Below are 20,654 nucleotides of genomic sequence, written 5' to 3'. Positions count from 1 at the left end.
TCGCCTTGGATCTGTGCGTAGAACGCACATGGCCAAGCACGGTCTTGCGCTCGCCCATGTGCCATGCCAAATCTACACACGGATTTGACCACTGATGTGGGCTAAATCTGCGTGCAGCTCCGCGAAAACAAAGGGACATTCTAGAGCTTAGATGCCAACTCCACTGTGTGAACATACCCCAATAGCTCTAATGCGTAAGACTGTACTCAGACGGTGCGTGAAAACCGCACCCGGAAAACCACTGCTCGTTTTTTGATGGGGTCATGGTGTAAAAAAAGAAAAGGGACTGCTTTCTCAATCAGATTTAACTGCAGTTTAAGGGCTGTACTATACAAGTGCTAGCAGCAGCAGATAACGCTCACGTTGGCCGGTAATTAGTGCCATTAAAGGGGTTGTATTAGAATTTCTAGTTATGCTTTGTCCACTGGATGGGGAATAACTTTCAGATGGGTGAGGTCTCACCGCAGATCTCAAAAAAGGGACTTGTTCCCCTATCACTGTTTGGGTCACTACTTCTTCGCAAGGACAAGCATCCACGATCAGCGCTCCATTCATTTCAATGGGGCTGATGAAAATACCCGAGTGAGTGCCACTTTAGTATCGCAGCAGTCCCACTCAAAGTGAATGGAGCGCGGTGTGCTTGAATGACCAGCGCGCCATTCAGTCTCCTCCTCATTGCAAAGTGTACAGTGAGCCCACAGTGAGGATAACGTGGGGCATGGGACTTCTGTTTTTGAAATAGACAGGTTGGCATCAGCAGCGAGACCCCCACCGATCTGCAAGATCCTTTAGATAGGGCATAACTTTAAATACCCCTTTAACAAGCTGTAAAAGCACTAACTGCTGGGGAGCACAGGTGCCGCCCAGAAATCAAGTGCTAGCGCTCGTGTAATAGCACCCTAGAGTGTGAGTATAGCCTAAGGGACCAATGAGCAACGATTATCACTCAAAAATTTGTTCAAATGTATGAATTTGAGCAATAATCGTTCGCAGTTTGTTAAACTGACTTTTCAGTCCACTTAAAAAAAAAACCCAAAAAAACCAAACACAAAACTTTGTCGGCTCGCTGGCTTGTTGTTCCGTGTAAATGCTCCCCGCTTCCCATAGGAGGTGAAGCGCTGAGTGAGAAGCCAGCGAGTCGGCGGCAAGTCTTTCAGTTGAAATGCTCCGCACAAGCGCTAACGACCTTAGTGGAGACATCAGCACAAAGAGCAGCAGCAGATATCAGTCACATGTATAATGTAAAGGTCCCTGATGGTTCATTATAGTAATGATCAGGAAGGGGGGGGGGCAGGGCATTAAAAGCACTACTCAGCCTCTTAGTAGCTGAAGAGGCTGATAACAGGGAACAATAGACTACAGGCACCAGCACAAGACTAATGTTAGTGTCCCTTTAAAAAGAAAAAAAAAAAGTTTAGGCAGCATATTTGACACGGACTAAAAATCACACGACTCTCAGCGGCTCTTACATCGCGGTTCAGGAATCAGTAGACTCCAAGCTGTGGCAAAACTACGACTCCCAGCCTTCAGCTGTACAAGCCTGCTGGGAGTTGTAGTTACACAGGTCTAGTTCCTCAGTAGTTCACACAATCAAAAGATAATCACATACAGGTGATTTAAAAAAAAAAGTAAATGAACCCTAACGAGTCTTCCCTGGGCCTCAGTGCAGACCTACCATGCCGAGACGTCTTATACATCCACAAGTGTCTACAAGGAAATGCTCGTCAGATCTTGTATAAAACGCTGGGCACATAGTCAAATCTGAGCACCGGCAGCTGCTGCGTCCCCGTTTCCTTCAGATAATGCATCTTGAGGAGCTCGGAGAGGTATTCTACGATCTTACTGTCCTCGTGGGAGAGGCCGAGGAGCTGCTGGAGGAAGGCGGCGCGGCGCTGCCCTATAGACTCCTCGCTCTCCTTCTCCCGGATGGGCAGGTGAGCGTGATGGCAGAAGGTGAAGAGGAAAGCCTTGGTGCTCAGCTGGGTCAGCACGCTCTGGACGTGCATGTAGTAGGTGCTGCCCCTCCTGATCTGTGTGCGGTGGTCTGCCAGCCTATGGAGGACGGTGCCCCTGTACACCGGGCATCGCAACGTCTTGTTGTCCGCATCCAGGATGCTGGCGTAACGGCTGTACCGGCCCAGGGAGTGGAGGGTGTTGGATCCGGACGGAGAGACCCCCCTACAACAAGACAAATGGAAAAAACTGTTATTAGACTTTGTGATTCACTTGGTCGCCATCTAAGAGGACTGCTTGCTGTCAGTGAATGGGAACATTCTTGTTTATATTCAGGCGCACAACATAATATGTTTTATAGGGTTGTGTCAAGTTATAAAGTTATTCCCCATCCACAGAACAAGGACTTTTATGATCAATGAGGATCCAACCACTGCTCCCCCCCCACCCCAAGAACAAGGGTCCAGTCGGTCCTCGAGTGGATGGAGTCGAGGTCTGATTGCCGATGCACCTGAACGCCTTGTGGGATATGGAGATTATTCTCCATTGCTGCCGTTGACTAGCACACCCTCCACTAGACTCCTGTTCTCAGTCCTACCCCCACCTATCAGCCAGAAATCCCCTATTCTGTAAACAGGGGAAACTGTATAAAACTTGCCATAACCCTTTAAGTCTAAAAGTAAACAAAAAAGATGCTACCATTCACTGACAGCAAGCAGAAATCTTGACAATAGCAAATACATTAGAAAGTATGTGAGAATGTTGCTGAACGTTTCAATACACAATGAATGGGCATAAACTCGAGGACCCCCTCGCCTTCTTCAGTTTAGCTTTGTACTTCCAGTAGGGCGTTCTTGCACCAGCACCGTTAAAAGGGTCTTCTGTAGAGATGAGCGAACGTACTCGGTAAGGCCGATTTCGCAATCGAGCACTGCGATTTTCGAGTACTTCACTACTCGGGTGAAAAGTACTCGGGGGCGCTGTGGGTGAGCGGGGGGTTGCAGAGGGGAGTGGGGGGAGAGAGAGAGGGCTCCCACCTGTTCCGCGCTGCTACCCCCCGCTCAACCACCCCCCGCCCCACAGCGCCCCCGAGTACTTTTCACCCGAGTAGTGAAGTACTCGAAAATCGCGGTGCTCGATTGCGAAATCGCCCTTACCGAGTACGTTCGCTCATCTCTAGTCTTCTGGTACAATTACGTTATCTCTGATCCACAGGACGACTGGCTGATCAGCGAGGGGGAATCCAAGCGCTGAGACCCCCACGATCACCAGAAGACATCTCCTGTGTCTGGCAAAAGGAATGGGGCGGCATCAGAGCACAGGCTCGGCCAACGCTCCATTTATTGCAACGAGCGCACCGCAGAATGAAAGCCGGGGGCTTGAATTCTGCTATTTTTGGCAAGCGATGGCCAAGCGTGTGCACTGATGCCACGCCGTTAATTTAGCAAGTCTCTCAGCGGGATGCAGGACCCCCATTCTGATGATCAGTAGGGGTCCCAGTGGTTATACCCCACTGATCAGCTAGTTATCCCATATCCTCTGGATAGGGGATAATGTAATCTTACCGGCTACCCCTTTAATACTTGTGTAATAGCCAGTTAGTGTTACAGGGGCGCCCGCCCAGTGTTGAGCTAGCGCCAATCCCCAGCACACGTGTAATAGCCCCCTTAGGTTATGTTCACACAGCGGATTTTTTTGCTATTCATCCGACAAGGAATTCACGCCATCTATGTATCCCATATTAAATGGGAATCCATGCGGTAACCTATACGGTACGGATTTGACAAGTCACACATCTGCTGCTGTCCTCCTCCTGCCATGCTTTACACTGCAGCTCTGCTTGCTCCTACTAGCTGCCTCTCACAAGCCGCACAGGACATCAGTGTATGGAGAGGCCTTCAGAATCCGATAAGCTACAAGTCTCCTTATACCAGGAGTGACGTACAGAGACACCACCCATATATACTGCCACTCCGGGAGGAAGCAGGTGGTCAGGAGGCGGCGGGCGCTCAGCGGGGCCATCTGCTGCTTCTAATTCACAAATAATCTAATAGCGGGCTGCGAGAGAGGCTTATATATACAATAATACAAGGACAGATCACCTCCCTGCAGGCAGAGATGTACCCAGAGATACCAGGGACTACAACAACCAGCATGCCCTGTCCTGAAAGGAGTTAGTACCCATCATGAGGGGGTGTTGGTCCTTGCTCACCCATTCTAAACAGGGACAACTCTATCTGCATGGTGGCTAACCAGTCCCGGACTTAACCTTTTACCAGCCAACGCTCCAAAAATGGACTAGTGGATTCACAGCATTACTTTGGATTGTGAGGTGGATCCTTATTCAGCAGGTAAAAGGTTAATACTATACTAAGACTAATTAAAGGGTGTGGAGACATTTGCAAACATGTAATTGCTTCACTGCATCAAAAGAAAAAGAAAAAGTAAGCAATCGTTTTGTGTATACAGCTCCTACTGCAGACCTATGTATCGCCATGGTTACAGACTAGAAAAAAAGAACTATAAGAAGCACTGAGTAAAACTGGATTGTCGTCAGGCCTATGACACGCTGGCATTTTTTTTTAATCAGTGTGTCGGATGTGGGGAAAAAAAACCGCCTGACGCAGGCAGCTAACGGCCCATTTTATTCAGTGAGGCAAAACGCACTGCGCAAAAAAACCCCAACTTATCGCATGTCCTATTCTTGTCTGTTTCACGAATAAGAATTAGGACATGCAAGTGCTGGCCGTCCCTATATCCTCCGAGGAGAGGTGTGCCCGAGCCTCTGGGTAGTGTGCACCCATCCTTCTACAATGTGCAGGGTGAAGCATGATTCTTTGGCGCCACGCTCCGCCCCCTGTGGGCTTGTACCAGGCAGAAAACAGTTATCAGTTTAGTCCAGACTGTTCCTTTTAGGGTGAATGCACATGTGAGAAACTCCGACCGATATTACACTCTCAAACCTGCGATTTCTGCTGCGAGTGCAAGAAAAACGCATTGCCTCTCTGCAGCACGCAAATTTACACATGCGAGTGGGGGGGGGGGGGGGAAGAAAAAAAATAAAAAATTACGCACGCACACACACTGCATGTTTCAATAGGAAAAACAGAAAAATGGAATCACACTTCCATGAAAATAACTACTACAGGCCGTGCAGACAGATTTGTTTACCCCCCTCCTCCCCACAGGGAATAATGCACGATTCCGAAAAAAAAAAAAAAGACCCAAATTAGGACGCACAGCGACGCGCCTAACTCAGACTATGAGTCAGAGAGAAAAATGGCTCATGTGAATACCAGCTTGGATGCGATGTGCGTTCACTTGGTTTATTCCCATGAGCGGATCTTCTCTCGGACTCACGGTCTGAGTTGGCCAGTTCTCTCCGGTTTCCCCCACGGAGCTGTGGCGATGGAGGGGTTCATTCGCATACAACATCTGCCTGAGTGCAGTATGGTCAGATGTGCGTGAAAACCACCCGTGTGAAGGCACCCTCCATCGCCACAGCGGAAAACGGGAAGAACCGCCAAAGATAAAGCTGCAGCTGACGGACGTAACCCTTCGTTGTCTGCTAATCTCTACTGTGAAGAGGCAAGATCTCCCTCTCACGCCGCCTGAACACCCCATGCGTCCGGCCGAGGAGAAGAGTGCAGCAATAAGCATGAGATCGCCCACTGCAGGCCTATGAAGATCTAACGTGATCGCTGGGGGTCCGAGCAGTAGATCGCCACTGATCTGATCCCGAGTATTACTTAGGAATACTGAAATCCAAAAAAAACTTTAAAGGTGTATTCCGGGCTTTATCAACTAATGACCTATTTCCTGAACAGGTCATTAGTAGTTGATGGACGGGGGGGGGGGGGGGGGGGGGGGGGGGGGGGGGGGGCAGAACTGACAAGCAGTTTGGACGATCAGCTGATCACTGAGGATCCCAAGCAGCACACCCCCACCAAACTACCAGGTCATAGGTCAAAGGTTTAAAAGGCCGGAGCACCCTTCTAATACTTTACGTCTAAGTTTAGATAGTGTCAATTAAAGTTGCAGTCCCAAAGCCTGAGGCTGCACTACTGAGAGTCGGAGCGCTAAACTATATCTATGAGGCTTTGACGCAGCATTCCCATTTTATAAAGGGACGGCATATTGCTAGGACTTAGTCACTTTATGATGGTGGGGGTCCGACCGATCCTGAGGGTGCAGGAGCCACAGGGTCTGTAGCGCTGTCCACTCTCAGCGGTCTTTGCCGCTTTGACCTTCCAGCAGCTGAAGACGGCTTCATAGAAGTGTATAGCAGGCCGTCCGCAGCTACCGAAAGAGCCAAAAAGCAGCAAAGACCAGTGAGGGGGCACAGCGCTGCGGTCCTCTTGTTCTAGTGATCAGCGGAGGTCTCAGCAGTGGGTACCCCACTGATCAATACTTTTGACATGTCTCTAAGACTTGTCAAAAGTCTAACTCTTTAAGACACTACATACTTCTTTGACCAGTCAGATCAGTCTGCAGTGTCTTAGACTACTGATACATAGTACTGTGCATCGGCAGTCAGTAGCGGTGCGGCCATCTTTGTTCTCCAGGACCGGAGGGTCACTTTATAAAAGGACAAGACATTTCTTAGAGCTTTTACCTCTGAAGTCCAATCAGTTTCCACTTCTGGAAATCCATGATGTGCAGCGGGGAGGTCGTCCATGGCTTGATTGGTTTGGCACCATGTCCATTGTTTGGGACAAACACTGACAAAGCAGTCACTAGTTTTTTCACAAAGGCTTCTTCCTCGCCCAGAACGACGAGGGTCCTCCCGCTGAGAAGAGAGTAAATGGCAGGGTGAGAGAAGGGGTACTGCCTAATGAACATAAGAGCGTTCTGGCCAGACCTCCGTTTTTGTCGTTCGGTGATGGTGACAACAGGCGGAGGGGAAGGTGTCCTATCGGAGCCGGTAGAGGCGCCGCTCCTATAGCTGGTGGAGTCCTCATCAAGAGTCAATTTTTCCGTGTCTCTGCTGCTCAGCAAGTAGTTAGCGTCTGCAGGAGAGGAGACTTCCACTGACGGGTTATCCACCTGCTCCACCAAGAACTTCACCTGACCGAATGTCTGGCTGACGTGTTTACCGGGCTGCGGTGGGACACTAACTACGATGCCATCACCACAATGGTCTGGCACAAGTTCTCCAACTACCTCTTCAAGACTCTCTGCCCTTATACAACAGGCAGGGTCCACCGTCACATCACCCTCGTTGGCCTTCTCTTCATCCTGCATGGGATCGAAAACATTGGCACTTTCATCGCCCCGATCTGGCTCCTCAGGGGAGACCTCCTCCTCGTTAATGGCCATTTGGTAAGTGGCTCGGAAATCTTCAGGTATCACCGTTTCAGAAGTACAGGTGCTGAGAACTTCAATGCTGTCCTCGCTGATGGTCCTCCGGCTCCCCACCTTTCTCCTCGGCTGCGGACTTGGATGAAGCCTCAAGCATGGTTGACTCTCGGAATGGATAAGGAGCGTAGACTTCTCAGTCCTCAAGACCTCGATGCTCTCTCCACTACTTATACTCCCTTTGGCATCCCCCTCAAGACACTCAGCGTTGCCAGTCTGGTCACAAAGACCCATAGCTTCTTGCTCATGGTTAAACAACTCTGTCTCGATTTTAATCGGGACGGACTCCACGCTGGACTTGTAGGACTCCATACTGACCAAAGGCTTCGGGCTTTCAGGTTCTTCCACAAACTTGGGGCTCGGCGCGTTGTGATGAATTCCCAAGTTGGCCGGATATTGCCTATCGACCGGTTTAGGATCCCAGATGGACGGGTCCTCAAACAGGAAGTTGACAATGGCTTGTTGCCCCAAGAAAGTCTTCTCAAGGTGACTCATGATTAAGTAGCTCACGTCCCCCCGATAGCGCTTCTCGATGGTGGTCAGCAGGTCTATGGTCTGGGTGAAGAAGTAGACGTCCACCAGCTCCTCCAACGTCTTCAGCTTTTTATCAAAACACTTGGAAGACTTCGCCTTAATGAACTTGGGGGTGTAAGACGGACGGGGAGTGTACACCTCAGCCTTGCCGGCTCCTTCGTGGTTGGCCGGTTCTGCGTCTTCTTGGGAGCTCTCCGGCATGTATGGCTGGTAGTCGTCACCTTTCAGATGTCTATATGGGTAGGACCGGATCTGCCGTAGAAGGTCTTGGTGCTCGATAATGGACTTCTCCACATTGGCGAGCTCATTGGCCTTCTCGATGGCCTGGGTGGTGTAGAAGCCCTGGTGGTCCGTCTTCTGCTGCTCTTCCATCTCGTTGAGGAGGACCGACCGCGTATAATCTAAGTCCTTCAGCTTCTTCTCCAGCTCGTTGGCGAAGGCTTTGCGGTTTCCGGTCTTCAGGCATTCTGAGGCCTTGGAGAAGTCGCCGGAGAGCTCCAGGAACTGCTCCATGATCTTGTCCTCATCGGTGGAGATGTACGCCATACAGAAGGGGCGCACGAAGCCTCGCGCCTCCAGGTCGTACAGCGTCAGGTGGTGGACGTACGCGAACGCCCCCTCCTTGGAGTCGCCCAGCACCACCTTGGAGTCCTCCACAAAGTTCAGCTTGGGGTAGGAGGACCCCGGCGGGTGACCCACGAAGGAGGCCTGGTAGTCCACAGACATGATGCGGAGGGAGAAGTAGTTGAGGTCAAAGGCGCCGCGGACGCGAGGGTCGTCCGGGATGGTGAGCAGCGGCTGCGGACCCACCTGCTCCGAGAACTCCGAGATTAGGATGAAGTCCCGGCTGAATTTGGCCCCCGAGAGCCGGGACCACGGACTGCTCTCCCCCTCAGAGTAGGGGAAGAGCGGCACAGAGTACTCCTCCGGCAGTCCCGGCGACCTCCGCAGGGGGCACTCATAGTAATCCTCCTCACGGGTAAACGCCACCAGATCCGGCGACCCGATCATTGTCCCCCTCCCGGCGCTCCGCTCCTTCTCACAAACACCTCACAGGGAGGAGGCCATCTTGGATTGCGGACCACATGACCTCCGATTGACGTCACGGCTTCCCAGCGAACCTCCGCTATGGCGGACACCGATTGATTCCTGCAGAGTTCACAGTGAGCCGTAGAAAGTATTACCGACGGTCACCGCCCTCCTCCAGCCCTGAAAACCGGAGAAAACCAGCAGAAGGACACCACATGGCATGCCGGGAATTGTAGTCCTAGCACGATCACGTGAGGCCGTGTTTTGTACGGAGCGTGAAGAGGGTCATTTTGTAGAAGGCGCCGGTCACATGACCGCCCACTGACGTCACGCCAACTTGATGGTTCCACTTCGGACAGTTTCAGACTGGATTGGCGGCCCGTTTCTTTGATGTATACCGCCAGTCCTCCGAAGAATGGATGTCGTATTATAATAGAAGGAAAATAAAAACAGTAATGCACCCTGGGAATTGTAGTCCAAGGCTGATCACGTGATTCCATGGCCTCAGCGCACGGCGCTACGGAGAGCTAAGAAGGTCAATCTTCAAGAGCAAGTGAGTTACTGGGCGGGAAATGCTGTAAAGTGTAATTATTACATTAAGTGCTGTAAGCGGGCCGGTTGGGGTCAGCAGGAGGGAGGGCAGCCTGTAGTAGTGCTGTGTGGACATCTATCTGCCTGCAGCCTCAGGATAGCTGGGGGTTGTAGTTCCCCAACAGCTGCTATCCATCCCATTCTGAACTGCCATCTGCCCACCTACAATAATAATAATCTTTATATAGCGCCAACATATTCCGCAGCGCATGTAGTAATCAGTTGGTGGAAACATTAGTCCAGCTCCAAGGAGCTTACATACTACAAGTAATGGGGTGATACAGAAGGTAAAGGGCTGGAGATGTGCACTGTATGGCGGGGTGGAGAGTGAGGGATGCTATACACATAGACAATGGTCAGATTACAAGTACTTTTCTCATAATGTGCGCCAATTATGTCTGATGAAAACAAAGATCTGGTACCGTGTTAGCTGGTAGAGCAATGTGTGATTGTTCCCAGCAAGAGAAACCAAGTAATCTTGTAGATATGATAACTTTTAATGGCTAACAAAAATACATGATGTTACAGCAAGCTTGCGAACCTCTCGGGCTCTTCGTCAGGCTAGAATGGACTAGATCCGAAGAGACATGTGTATTTATATACACTTATATCATACGTACGTATGACAAGGCTCAGACACGGATGGGATTGGTTTGTACTTAGGCCTCATGTCCACTAGAAAAATACAATTCCGCGCGGATTTGCTTTAAATGGTATTTTTTTTCTTGGATATGGATATCCGCACCTACTGATAGCAATGTGGCCGATCCGCGTGGAATCTGCACTAAAATGGAGCATACGGCGGTTTTTTTTTCTGCACGTGAAAAACGCAGATCGATTAAAATGTCATCCGCGGGTGCAAAATTTAATTTAATTGACTGCAGATGGCCAATGATTTCCTATGGGCAAAATTTCACCCGCGGAATCCGCATGTGGAATCCGCAATTCCATTTTGCTAGTGGACATGAGGCCTTAAAAGGAATACTGCAGAAATACAAACATTTTTGTCTAGGCACTGATAATGGAGTGAAAGTTTTATGGTCCCTAAATTACTGTTGGGGGGTCGCCAGGCCAGGAATGCTGCCTCAGGTGCACAAACATTTTTAATAAGACACTGATAAGGGAGTAAAAGTTTATGGTCCCTGAATTACTGTTGATGGGGGTCTTATCTGTGCAATAAATGTCTCACACCTCCCATTCACGCATAAATCCTGGGGAATAATTTAACCCAGTATTCAGCGTGTCAAAGGTTGTTATCAATTTATATTCCCAAATTCTTCTGTGGTTTTGTGACTAGAAACCACCCTTCAATATCAAAACTCTCATATCTCCTATGTCATGTCCATGGTTAGAGAAGTGCTCGGCCACAGGTAATTCTCTTCTTCTGTGTTCAATCGTGTGACGATGAGATCTCATCCTGGCTTTCAGTTTCTGTCCTGTTTCTCCAACATAAAGACCCCCAACAGGACATTTACTGCACAGGATCAGATACACAACATTGGACGAGGAACATGTGAATGTCCCTGGGATCTTATAGTCCTGCTGTGTGTTGGGGATCCGTATCCTGTCCGCGGTCAGTATATGTGAGCAGGTCTTATAGCTCCTTACATTACAGGGATAAGTTCCTTTATGTGTGTCAGAGGGTAATGCACTCCTGATTATAAAGTTCCTCATATTTGAACGTTGCCTGTAACACAGAAGCGGAGGGTCCGGGAATATGGTTTTCAGACGGTCATCCTTGTGCAGGGTATGGTGGAGTTTCTTTGCACTTTTTCCTAGTACCTCTAGGGAACACCGTGAAAGCAATTAAAAAAAAGTAATGCCAGAATTGCTATTTTTCTTTTGTGTGCCTCCCAAAAAATGTTAGAAAAAAAAAGTGATCCAAAAGGGACCAGTGCATCAAACTGATAGCAATAAAAACTACAACTCTTCCCGCAAACACCAAGCCCTCACAGAGCTGTGTTATGGCGCTTAGAATGTGGCCATGCAGATTCAATTGCTTCAGTTCAAACGTGTCTGTATTGTCCAAAAGTAGTAAAAATATAAAACATCTCTATAAACCTGGTATTGCAGTAATCGCGCCGATCAGATAAGACCATTATCAGCTTATTTTTACCGAATGGGGAACGTTGTAAAAACCAAAAACAATGGTGGAATTTCTGGGGAATTTTTCCTCCACAAGAAAAAATCAGCAAAAGTTCTACAACACTAATATTATATGGAGCCCAGAGCTTAAAAAACTTGTCCCTAAAAAACCACACCCTCATACGCCTATGTCCATGTGTTGCGTCTCTTGCAATGCTGAAAATTGCTCGATCCTTAAGGCACAAATCAGGCCGGTCACTGTGACTAACAGCCGATCACCCGACCGCTTAATTGCAGGAGCTTTCATCCCGTGTTGTTTTTCTATGATTGGCTGGGATTAAAGCCCAGAACACCCCTTTAGGCTGCATTCCCACGAACGTATATCGGCTCGGTTTTCACGCTGAGCCGATATACGTTGTCCTCGTGTGCAGGGGGGGGGGGGAGGATGGAAGAGCCAGGAGCAGGAACTGAGCTCCCGCCCCCTCTCTGCCTCCTCTCCGCCCCTCTGCACTATTTTCAATGGGGAGGGGCGGGGCTAATTCCTGGAACTTAGCCCCGCCCCTGTCCCGCCTCTCCCCATTGCAAAAAGTGCGGAGGGGCGGTGAGGAGGCGGGAGCTCAGTTCCTGCTCCTGGCTCTTCTATCCTCCCCCCCCCCCCGCCCCCCCCCCCCCTTGCACACGAGGACAACGTATATCGGCTCGGCGTGAAACCGAGCCGATATACGTTCGTGGGAATGCACCCTTAACCCAATAAGGACCGAGCGCCCTAAATTTACGTACTTGGCCCTTATCCGTTAAAGGGATGTTCCTGCCTTTTTTCAGCTGATGACGTATCCTCTGGATAGGTCATTAGTCGTTGATGGTTCCCTGATCGTTTGGCCATCTGTCAGTACAGTGGGTCGGACATCGTCCTCATTGGAAGGGCAGGAAGTGCCGTGCTTCTATTGCCCTTCCTGCTTCTTGCTACGGGCCGGTTCGGATGTCCGCGCAGCGATATGACTGAATATCTCCATCTTGCACTTTGTAATAATGGTTATGATTTCTCTTGCAGGGATGTTTTGACTTATTGACCGCTTTCTGCAGAGCCCAGTCATGTCTGCCGCCGTCGCCACCTTCTGTCTTCTCTCGTTATGATCTTCCAGAGAAGTCTATTAGTGCTCAGCAGACGACTGACCCGTCTCGCCATCCGCTCTTGTTCTCAAAACATTGCGAAAATGGCGCTGAGGACCCCCATCCAGAAGGTGCTGTGCGTGGCCGAGAAGAATGACGCTGCCAAGGGGATTGCAGATATTATGTCTAACGGGAGGATGAGGAGGGTGAGGTCACATGTGTGCAATGCTTTAATGAAGTAATGGTCGCTTACTGGGGTATTCTCCTCTCAGCCAAACGTGACTAAAATGGTAATGCCAGCCCTTTACTGCCGCCAGAGGTGGTCCTTGTTACGGAAACGGCCAAACTGCCTGTTCTCCGTTGTTTCCATTCACTGCTGCAGGAGTTATGGCAACAGCATAGTACAGCCGCTGTTTATGTAATCTCTGCCACATGTGGCTGGGATGGTGTTGAGGGACCCCTATTATGAGGATACACTATCCTACCAAAAGTAATTGGACGCCTGAGAAAGAATGAAAAGTAGTATTTATTTCCAGATGTTACTGCTTAGTGGGGCTCCTTCGGCCCTAATGACATTGGATACTCTCCATGATATACTTTCTATTAACGTCTGATACACTTCAGCTGGTATTTCCTTCCATTCATCCTGCAAATGGCTGGCAAGGTCTCACAAAGAAGATGGATGTTGTTCATATTTCCTGATCCGACGTTCCAGTTTGTCCCAAAGATGTTCAGGTTGGACTCTGTGCAGCCGGTCCAATCGTGGAACATCCTTATCCTCAAACTAACATAAAACAGCGTTGGATGTGTGACAAGGGACGTTGTCTTGTTGGAAGTATGGCCGACCATTCCCAGAGTATTACCACATTGTCAGCAGCACATTATTGTCTAGAATGTCAGGGTACACCTCCGTGGTCATGGTCCTTGTCACTACAACCAACACATCCCCAGACCATAACGGAACCTCTGCCATACTTAACTGTTGACACAACACACTCAGGTAAAAGGTGTTCCCCATCATCCTCCACACCCAGGTACCTCCATCTGATGTGAAGATGCAGTAGTGTGATTCATCGCTCCATAGAACATTCTTCCATTGCTCAACTGTCCAATGACGACGCTCCTTGCACTATTGTAGACGGGCCGATGCATCAGCTTTGAGAGAACTCACCAGACGTTTGCAGGATGAATGGAGGAAAACGCCAGCTAATGTGTGTCAGACGTTAGTAGAGAGTTATGCCACTGAGGCCTCTTTCTCACGGGGACAGTGATATCGCTGCTAAAATATCACAGCTGTGTTCTGTGCGATATCACTTCGTTTTCTCATGGCGATATTACGATGTGGTGGCGCTACAAAGTCACGCAACTTTGTAGCGCTCTTATGCCAGGACTTTCGGGGGTTGGAGCAGGCTTGAAATATAAGCTCTACTGTGAAAATAAGCCCTAGCTGCATTTAAAAAAACAATCAAACTACTAATGACCACTTGTCTGTAGTATGTGAGTGAGTGCTTCTCATGCTCCGCCCCTGCTGATGTGATTGTTCTGCCCCCTGGTGATGCCATCAAAGGTCTTACAACATATATAAAACACAGTCTGATCTACAGAAGAACAACACAGTTAGGACAAAAATAACACACTGAGAATACAACTAAGCCGTTCTTATCTCAGCCACAACTTAGCAGTACTGACAGAACACACTGACCTACCTCCACCACAGAGATCCAGTGGGCTAAAGTCCTTTGATGATGTCACTGCTGTGGAAGGAGCCAAGCTGTGTGTGTGATATATGGGGTGTAGTAAAGCTGTGTGTGTGCATGTAGCAGAGCTGTGTGGCGTATTGTGCCACCAGAAACACTGGTACCATAATTTCCTACACAACTCAGCAGTCCTAACAGAACACACTGACCTACCACCACCACAGAGATCCAGTGGGCTGAAGGACGTGTGGTGATGTCACTGCTGTGGGAGGAGCCAAGCTGTGTTTGTCCTGTGTGGTAATCAAGCTACTGTGAATGCGATGTGCCACCAGAAACACTGCTACTATAATGTCCTAATAATTACTAGTATATAACCTAACAGGCGCTGTCCGCTCCTTATTCAGGTGTCTAATTACTTTTGCTAGGATAGTGAGGTGAGATCTGCATCTTACATAGTATGTTAGGCTGAATGAAGACAATGTCCATCTGGTTCAGCCTGTTTTCACCCCCCTTGTTGATCCAGAGGAAGGCAAAATCCCCAAGAGCAGAAGCCAATTAGCCCATTTGGGGAAAAAATTCCTTCCCGACTCCCTAATGGCAGTCAGAATAATCCCTGGATCAACCCCTAATAGTTCCTACCTGACTCCAAGACCCGGATCAACATTTATGGCAAATCTTATGATGATGTTATAAATGTCCAGGAGAGGGAGACTCCTTTAATCTTCCTTTTTTGCCCAATTGTTATACCTGTGTCTGGAAAAACCTACTAAGAATATGGCGTCGGTTGTACCGCCCACAAGGTTTATCACCCCGCGGCTCTGGACTCCTGGATGACAAATCTGATAACTCGTTCTTCACGTTTCCTGGCAGATTTGCTTGGCTGTTTAGTAAAATGTGATTGTAGGAAGCTCCTGTGGAGCAGTATTGCCCGTCACCCAGCGTCCCCAGAAGTATATAAATAAGAAGTAGGTGTGTTTTAAATTAATTTAGCCAATTTTCCATATTCTATATCTACAGAGGGAAGGATTTTCGAAGTTTAACAAGATCTATGAGTATGAATACCATCTGTTTGGAAGGGTAAGTGATAAGAAGACATCTATCCCGACTGACCTGTTTAGTAGGGTGTTGGACCTCCTTTGGCGTTCAGAACCGCAGCAGTTTATCAGGGAATAGATTCCACTAGGTGAGGAAATTGTTCTTCAGGAATATCGGCCCCTGCGGACAGGAAGCTTCTTGTAGTTGCTGCAGAGTAGATGGAGGTGCTGACATGTTCTGATTAACTGACAGGAAGGGGTCATCGGTTCATGCTCTTGTGCCAAAGTCTGACTCCCTTCTGCAACAGAAATCAGGATTCATCTGACCAGGAGATGTTTTTCCGCTGCTCAGTGATACAATATTTTGCGCTCTTTTGCCCGCTGGAGTCTCAGCTTTCTGTTTCTCTTAGACACAATGGCGCTGGAACTGGTCGTCTGCTGTTATACCCATCCGTGATAAGGAGACGCGAGTTGTACAATCAGACATGTTAGTTGGAGCACCAGCGTTGTATTCGTCTGCTCTTGTCTGCACAGCGCCTGTTGGTCAGAATGATTCCTGACCTCCTCCTCTGACCCCTTTCGGCGACAAGTTGTTTCCATCTACATGATCCCTTTTTGTGTGATGTTTTCCCCGCTTACGCCATTCTTTTTATACTCTTCACACCGTTAGATGAGAACCCCTACGCGGTTGGCAGTGACATCCCGACCCTGGCTAGTCTAGCACCGATGACCCGGCCTCATTGGAAGTCACTCCGATCGCATTTTTTTCCCATGTAATGTGTATTCACACTGAAACTGATCCACAGAAATCTTGTCACCTGATTTTATGCTGTAGTCCGGGGTCACGGCTCTAATTTCCACACAGGGAAGCGCTAATTGGGAAAGGTCGTTTTTTTTTTTTACTGAAGTGGCCATTAGGTGTATGTGTATTCTAGTACTGATCATTGTTCACATGCAGCTCCTTGTAGAAAAAAAGAGGGACCTCTAACACACTGTGACAAGCCTGCCCCTATGTCAGATGGATATTAGAATAGCCTGGAATGTTTCCATTCACTGACAGCAGGTAGAGGTTTTAAGTTGCAACATATTTATCAACATTTACACCTTTTCCTGCAACACTCTTTGGTTATTTCACTATTTTTGATGTTAGGGTGTCTATGTGTTCTGTACGTGATCATATCTGTGTTATTCTCTGCAGGATGTCTCTGTCATTATGACGTCGGTGTCCGGACATCTATTAGCATTGGAATTCCAGAGTCATCTGAAGTCCTGGTTGGTATCAATCTGCATATTTTTATGAGATTATTCCAAAAACTTCAGTACTGATTGAAGTGTGACTTCGTTCCAAAAACATTTGACATATTATGGGGGCATGGCAAAAGTTTTGATAGTTGGGTGCTGAGACTTTCACCGACCGCTAGATCGAGCCAGCTGAAGCGCTTGCTAGCTGAAGACAGGCTCAACAGGAAGTCTATGAGTCCTTTTTCAGCTAGCGAGACGTGACAGCACTCGGATGAACACGTCAGCTGCTTTATTCTAGCGATCATTGGGGAGTCTCAGCACCCAGGCACCTAGCAATCAAAACCTTTAATATGTCTCTATGACATGTCAAAAGTTTTTGGAAAGCACCTTTACATTTTAACAATTGCAGTCTGTTATCAACTTGTGGAGCTTGTCTGTGGAGCTTGCAATCTAATGGCTTTGGGCCAGAAACATTAGATGGCTCTAATGAGAAAACCCACAAGAAATAAAAATAAATTCTAATTGTGTACCAGTTGATTTCTTCAGTAGGGAATGCAGAGACTGGCAGCATACTCCCTGGTGTCACTCGGTATAGCACAATATTGATATACACCAGCAGCACATAGCGCCCCACTGAGGACTAGAGGAGAGTCACTGCCTCCCTTCCTGTCGGTAATAAGTCGTCATATTGTTTTGCAGGCACAGCTGTAACCCTGTTTCCCTCTTCGACGCAGAAGTGGAGAAGTTTTGTCCAAGTGATTATCTGAACATTAAGGTAAATTTCAATCTTACAGAGACCCTCCAGTCCCAGACAAAACCAAGATGGCTGCCTGCTTCTCTGACCACCTGATGCATTGCAGTGCATCGATCGTCTAAGATACTTCATGCTGCTATGATTGACCAGTGCTCCTCATGTGAGCAGTGTTGGCCAATCAGAGAAGCGTTTAGTGTCTTAGACTACCGCTACAGTACAACGCACAGTGTGCATCAGGTGGGCAGAGCAGCATCGCGGCCATCTTGGCTTGTCTGGGACCAGAGGGTCGTTTTAATGCAGCACTGCTTTCTTCATAGCAATCTTTGTGGGAGATTATATAAAACTGCTGCACAGGAAAAGGGGATCACTTGTCCACGGCGGCCATCCAGATTCCAGGAGGTCTTTGGTAATTCAAAACAACAACCTGATGCCATCAGCAATTTTCTCACTTTTCCTTTGTACCAGATTTGAGCCGCCTGCCCCTTTTGAGTATACTTAGTTTTAGAAGCTTTTCTTTGTCCTCGGCTGCTTGTTTCTATCCTTCTAGCTGCCTCTGTGATGCTTTATTCTTGTAACTATAATCCACAGGGACGTGTTGACCATGGCCACTGTTGGAGAATGCAGCCACTGGGCACACGGGGCATCACATAATCTGCCCATACGTTTTCAATTGCTATCGAATGAACGCTTGTGTAACTCGTAGCTATCTCACCTGACTCCCCCATACACCTAGACATGCTGGACGTCTGTGTTCTGAATGTAAAGAGGGGAATACCGTTGTCAGACCCCTCTGGCAGCAACTTAAATCCCCAACAACAAAAGGATTGGGCAGTTGAAATCCAATTGCCTAATCCTTATCTCCTTTGACATCTGCAATCAGGATATAGCCGCCATAGATGTTTGATGATTCACTCGTCCTCCCGAAATCGTCAGGTTTGGTTGATCTACGTGTAATCTGTAGATCAATCCGTAGGCTGCAGCAGCAAGAGAGATGGGCAGAGGTAAGCTGCCAACAGACAATCTCTAACTAGGGGAAATATGGTTCTGTAATAGGAAGTTTGACAAATGATGAATTACCAAACTTGCCCCGCATCCTGTACCCTCTGATGAATAGCAGATTTTGCTAGGGGAAACCATAGTCATTTAGGCATTTTTCCTCTAGGTAAAATGTAGTATCACTGGAGCAACCATTCAGATGAAGGACCACTCTGTAGTACAATGACGGCTTAAAGTCAGTTGGAGCTGAAGCCACACAGAGTGACTACCTGTGCCGACTCATAAAGGGAAACCCCGCTGTATGATACCGTAATAGGACATATAAACAGGGGTTACGTTCTTTGCACAATCCCTCTAAACTGTAGGATCAATCAGCTCAGATATTCAAGTTGTAAGACCTCTTCAACCATCTTCCATCTGTATTTCAGTGCAGACCATTAGCAAAGTTTGCACTCCTGGAATGATTGACGTTTCGCATGAGGTAAAAAGTCCCGGATGATTTGCAGTGATCTCAAGATTGCAGAACTCTTGCATTTTATGTATCTCTTCTCATACGGAAATGCTACGGCCACGTAATGCCGTGGAATCTTGGCCTAAGAGTCATGTTCATGTGATTGCAGAAAACCCTGGAGCGTGAGGTGCGACAGTGCCAGGCTCTCATCATCTGGACGGATTGTGATCGAGAAGGGGAGAATATTGGCTTTGAGATTATCCATGTTTGCAAAGCAGGTATTTTGTGTGTCTATACGTTTTCCTTATATAATGTCCTTACTTTGACATGTCAGGACCATCCACATTATTAAAGGGAACCTGTCAGTAAACCAAACCCAGCTCAAGAATGAGCACTTGCCCCCATTTAGAAAACGTATTGTCCCATGACTATTTCCAAAGCCATACCTGTGTACTTGCTGTTGAACTTTTCCCGCGCAACATGTAAATTAGGAAGAGCGGGGCCGTGGGCGTGCTGGACCATCTCTCTTCTCAGCAAGCTTTGCCTGTAAGCCAGTCCCTCTCTTTTAAGGCAGCGCTGCACATTCTCGTGACGCTCTGACGACATTGATGTACGGATCATCTGTCCCATTTGTAGGTAGAATCGGTACGCTCCTCTGCCCATGAACACGTCAGAGCTTTGCAAGAATGGGTAGCACTTCCTTAGATGAGAGGGGGGGGGGGGGGGGTTTACAGGCAAAGCTTGCTGAGAAGAGAGAGCAGACCGCTCTTTCTAATTTATGTGCTGCGCAGGAACATTTTAAACAGTAATTACACAAGTGCGGCCTTGTAAATGGGCATGGGACCATAAGTTTTCTAAATGGGGACAACTGATTATTTTGGTGCTGGACTTGGTTTACAGTCTTAAATAGTGCTGACAGGTTCCCTTTAACCCCATCGTGACTTTATCCCGCAGTGAAGCCTAATCTGCAGGTGTTAAGAGCGCGCTTCTCTGAGATCACCCCCCGATCCATTCGAGGAGCCTGTGAAAACCTTATCTCACCTGACCAGAACATTACTGATGCTGTGGATGTACGGATAGAGCTGGACCTTCGAATAGGTGAGCAATAAAGGATCAGTGGTATAACAGCCTCCAATTGTATGCTCTGGCATTGACCAGCTATTTTGATCGGCTGCTTCTTTTATTCCTAGGTGCCGCTTTCACTCGGTTCCAGACACTCCGCCTCCAGAAGATCTTTCCTTCTGTTTTATCCAGTCAACTCATCAGCTATGGAAGTTGTCAGTTCCCCACACTGGGGTTTGTAGTAGAGAGATTCAAAGCCATCCAAGCCTTTATTCCTGAGAGCTTCTATAAAATCAAAGGTAGAGAATAACTGAATCTTTCTTCTTGCTCCAGAACGCTGTCACTGCGTGAAGACAAAACTGACCAAACCCTGAAAGCAGCTCTTTTTCCATCCTTCACAGCAGGAAATTCCAGCATAATCTGATTTCCTTAAGGTACCTCTACACGGGGCGATTATTGCCCAAATAATTGTTGGAAACAACTAATATGGGCAATAGTCGATCGAGCATTACCTTTAGCGAGTACCTGTCCGCTCGGGAGCAAAGATTCGGCTGCCGGCGGCGGGGGAGAGCGGGGAGGAACGGAGGGGAGATCTCTCTCTCCCTCCCCCCCCCCCCCCACTCCCCCCTACTCATGGCCGCAACTCACCTGTCACCCGCGCCGGCAGCCGAACCTTTTCTTCCGAGCAGGAAGATACTCGCTAAGGGCAATACTCGATCTAGCAATTGTCCTTAGCGAGTATGCTCGCTCATCTCTAG

General features: G+C 48.3%; 2 protein-coding genes across 2 annotated transcripts in view; one reads left to right on the top strand and one right to left on the bottom strand.

Moving 5' to 3' along the window:
• Positions 1-992: 992 nt before the first annotated feature.
• SMCR8 (SMCR8-C9orf72 complex subunit) lies at positions 993-9,047 on the bottom strand. Its single transcript, XM_066576578.1, has 2 exons — positions 6,569-9,047; positions 993-2,178 (listed from the first exon to the last, which is right to left on the bottom strand). The coding sequence occupies exons 1-2, from the start codon at positions 8,854-8,856 to the stop codon at positions 1,725-1,727; spliced, it is 2,742 nt and encodes a 913-aa protein (XP_066432675.1). The 5' UTR covers positions 8,857-9,047; the 3' UTR covers positions 993-1,724.
• Positions 8,921-20,654, top strand: part of TOP3A (DNA topoisomerase III alpha) — a 28,929-nt gene continuing 17,195 nt past the window's right edge. Inside the window, exons 1-8 of the mRNA XM_066576577.1 lie at positions 8,921-9,427; positions 12,602-12,866; positions 15,375-15,434; positions 16,590-16,663; positions 17,333-17,408; positions 19,004-19,112; positions 19,789-19,932; positions 20,025-20,195. Of these exons, the coding sequence (XP_066432674.1) occupies positions 12,681-12,866; positions 15,375-15,434; positions 16,590-16,663; positions 17,333-17,408; positions 19,004-19,112; positions 19,789-19,932; positions 20,025-20,195 (820 nt within the window). The 5' untranslated portion in view covers positions 8,921-9,427; positions 12,602-12,680. The remainder of the gene's footprint in view (positions 9,428-12,601; positions 12,867-15,374; positions 15,435-16,589; positions 16,664-17,332; positions 17,409-19,003; positions 19,113-19,788; positions 19,933-20,024; positions 20,196-20,654) is intronic.

The sequence above is a fragment of the Eleutherodactylus coqui genome, chromosome 8 (assembly GCF_035609145.1).
Source record: "Eleutherodactylus coqui strain aEleCoq1 chromosome 8, aEleCoq1.hap1, whole genome shotgun sequence".
Classification (NCBI taxonomy): Eukaryota; Metazoa; Chordata; class Amphibia; order Anura; family Eleutherodactylidae; genus Eleutherodactylus; species Eleutherodactylus coqui.
Note: the sequence above shows the minus strand (reverse complement) of the source record. Positions and strands in the feature narration are given on the sequence as shown.

Bases quoted from the DNA above. Each gene is read 5' to 3' on its own strand.
- SMCR8 (XM_066576578.1), bottom strand. From the start codon at position 8,856: ATGATCGGGTCGCCGGATCTGGTGGCGTTTACCCGTGAGGAGGATTAC. The intron at 2,179-6,568 runs GTAAAAGCTCTA...GTCTTGTTGTAG, and splicing joins AAACTGATTGGACTTCAGAG to GGGGGTCTCTCCGTCCGGAT.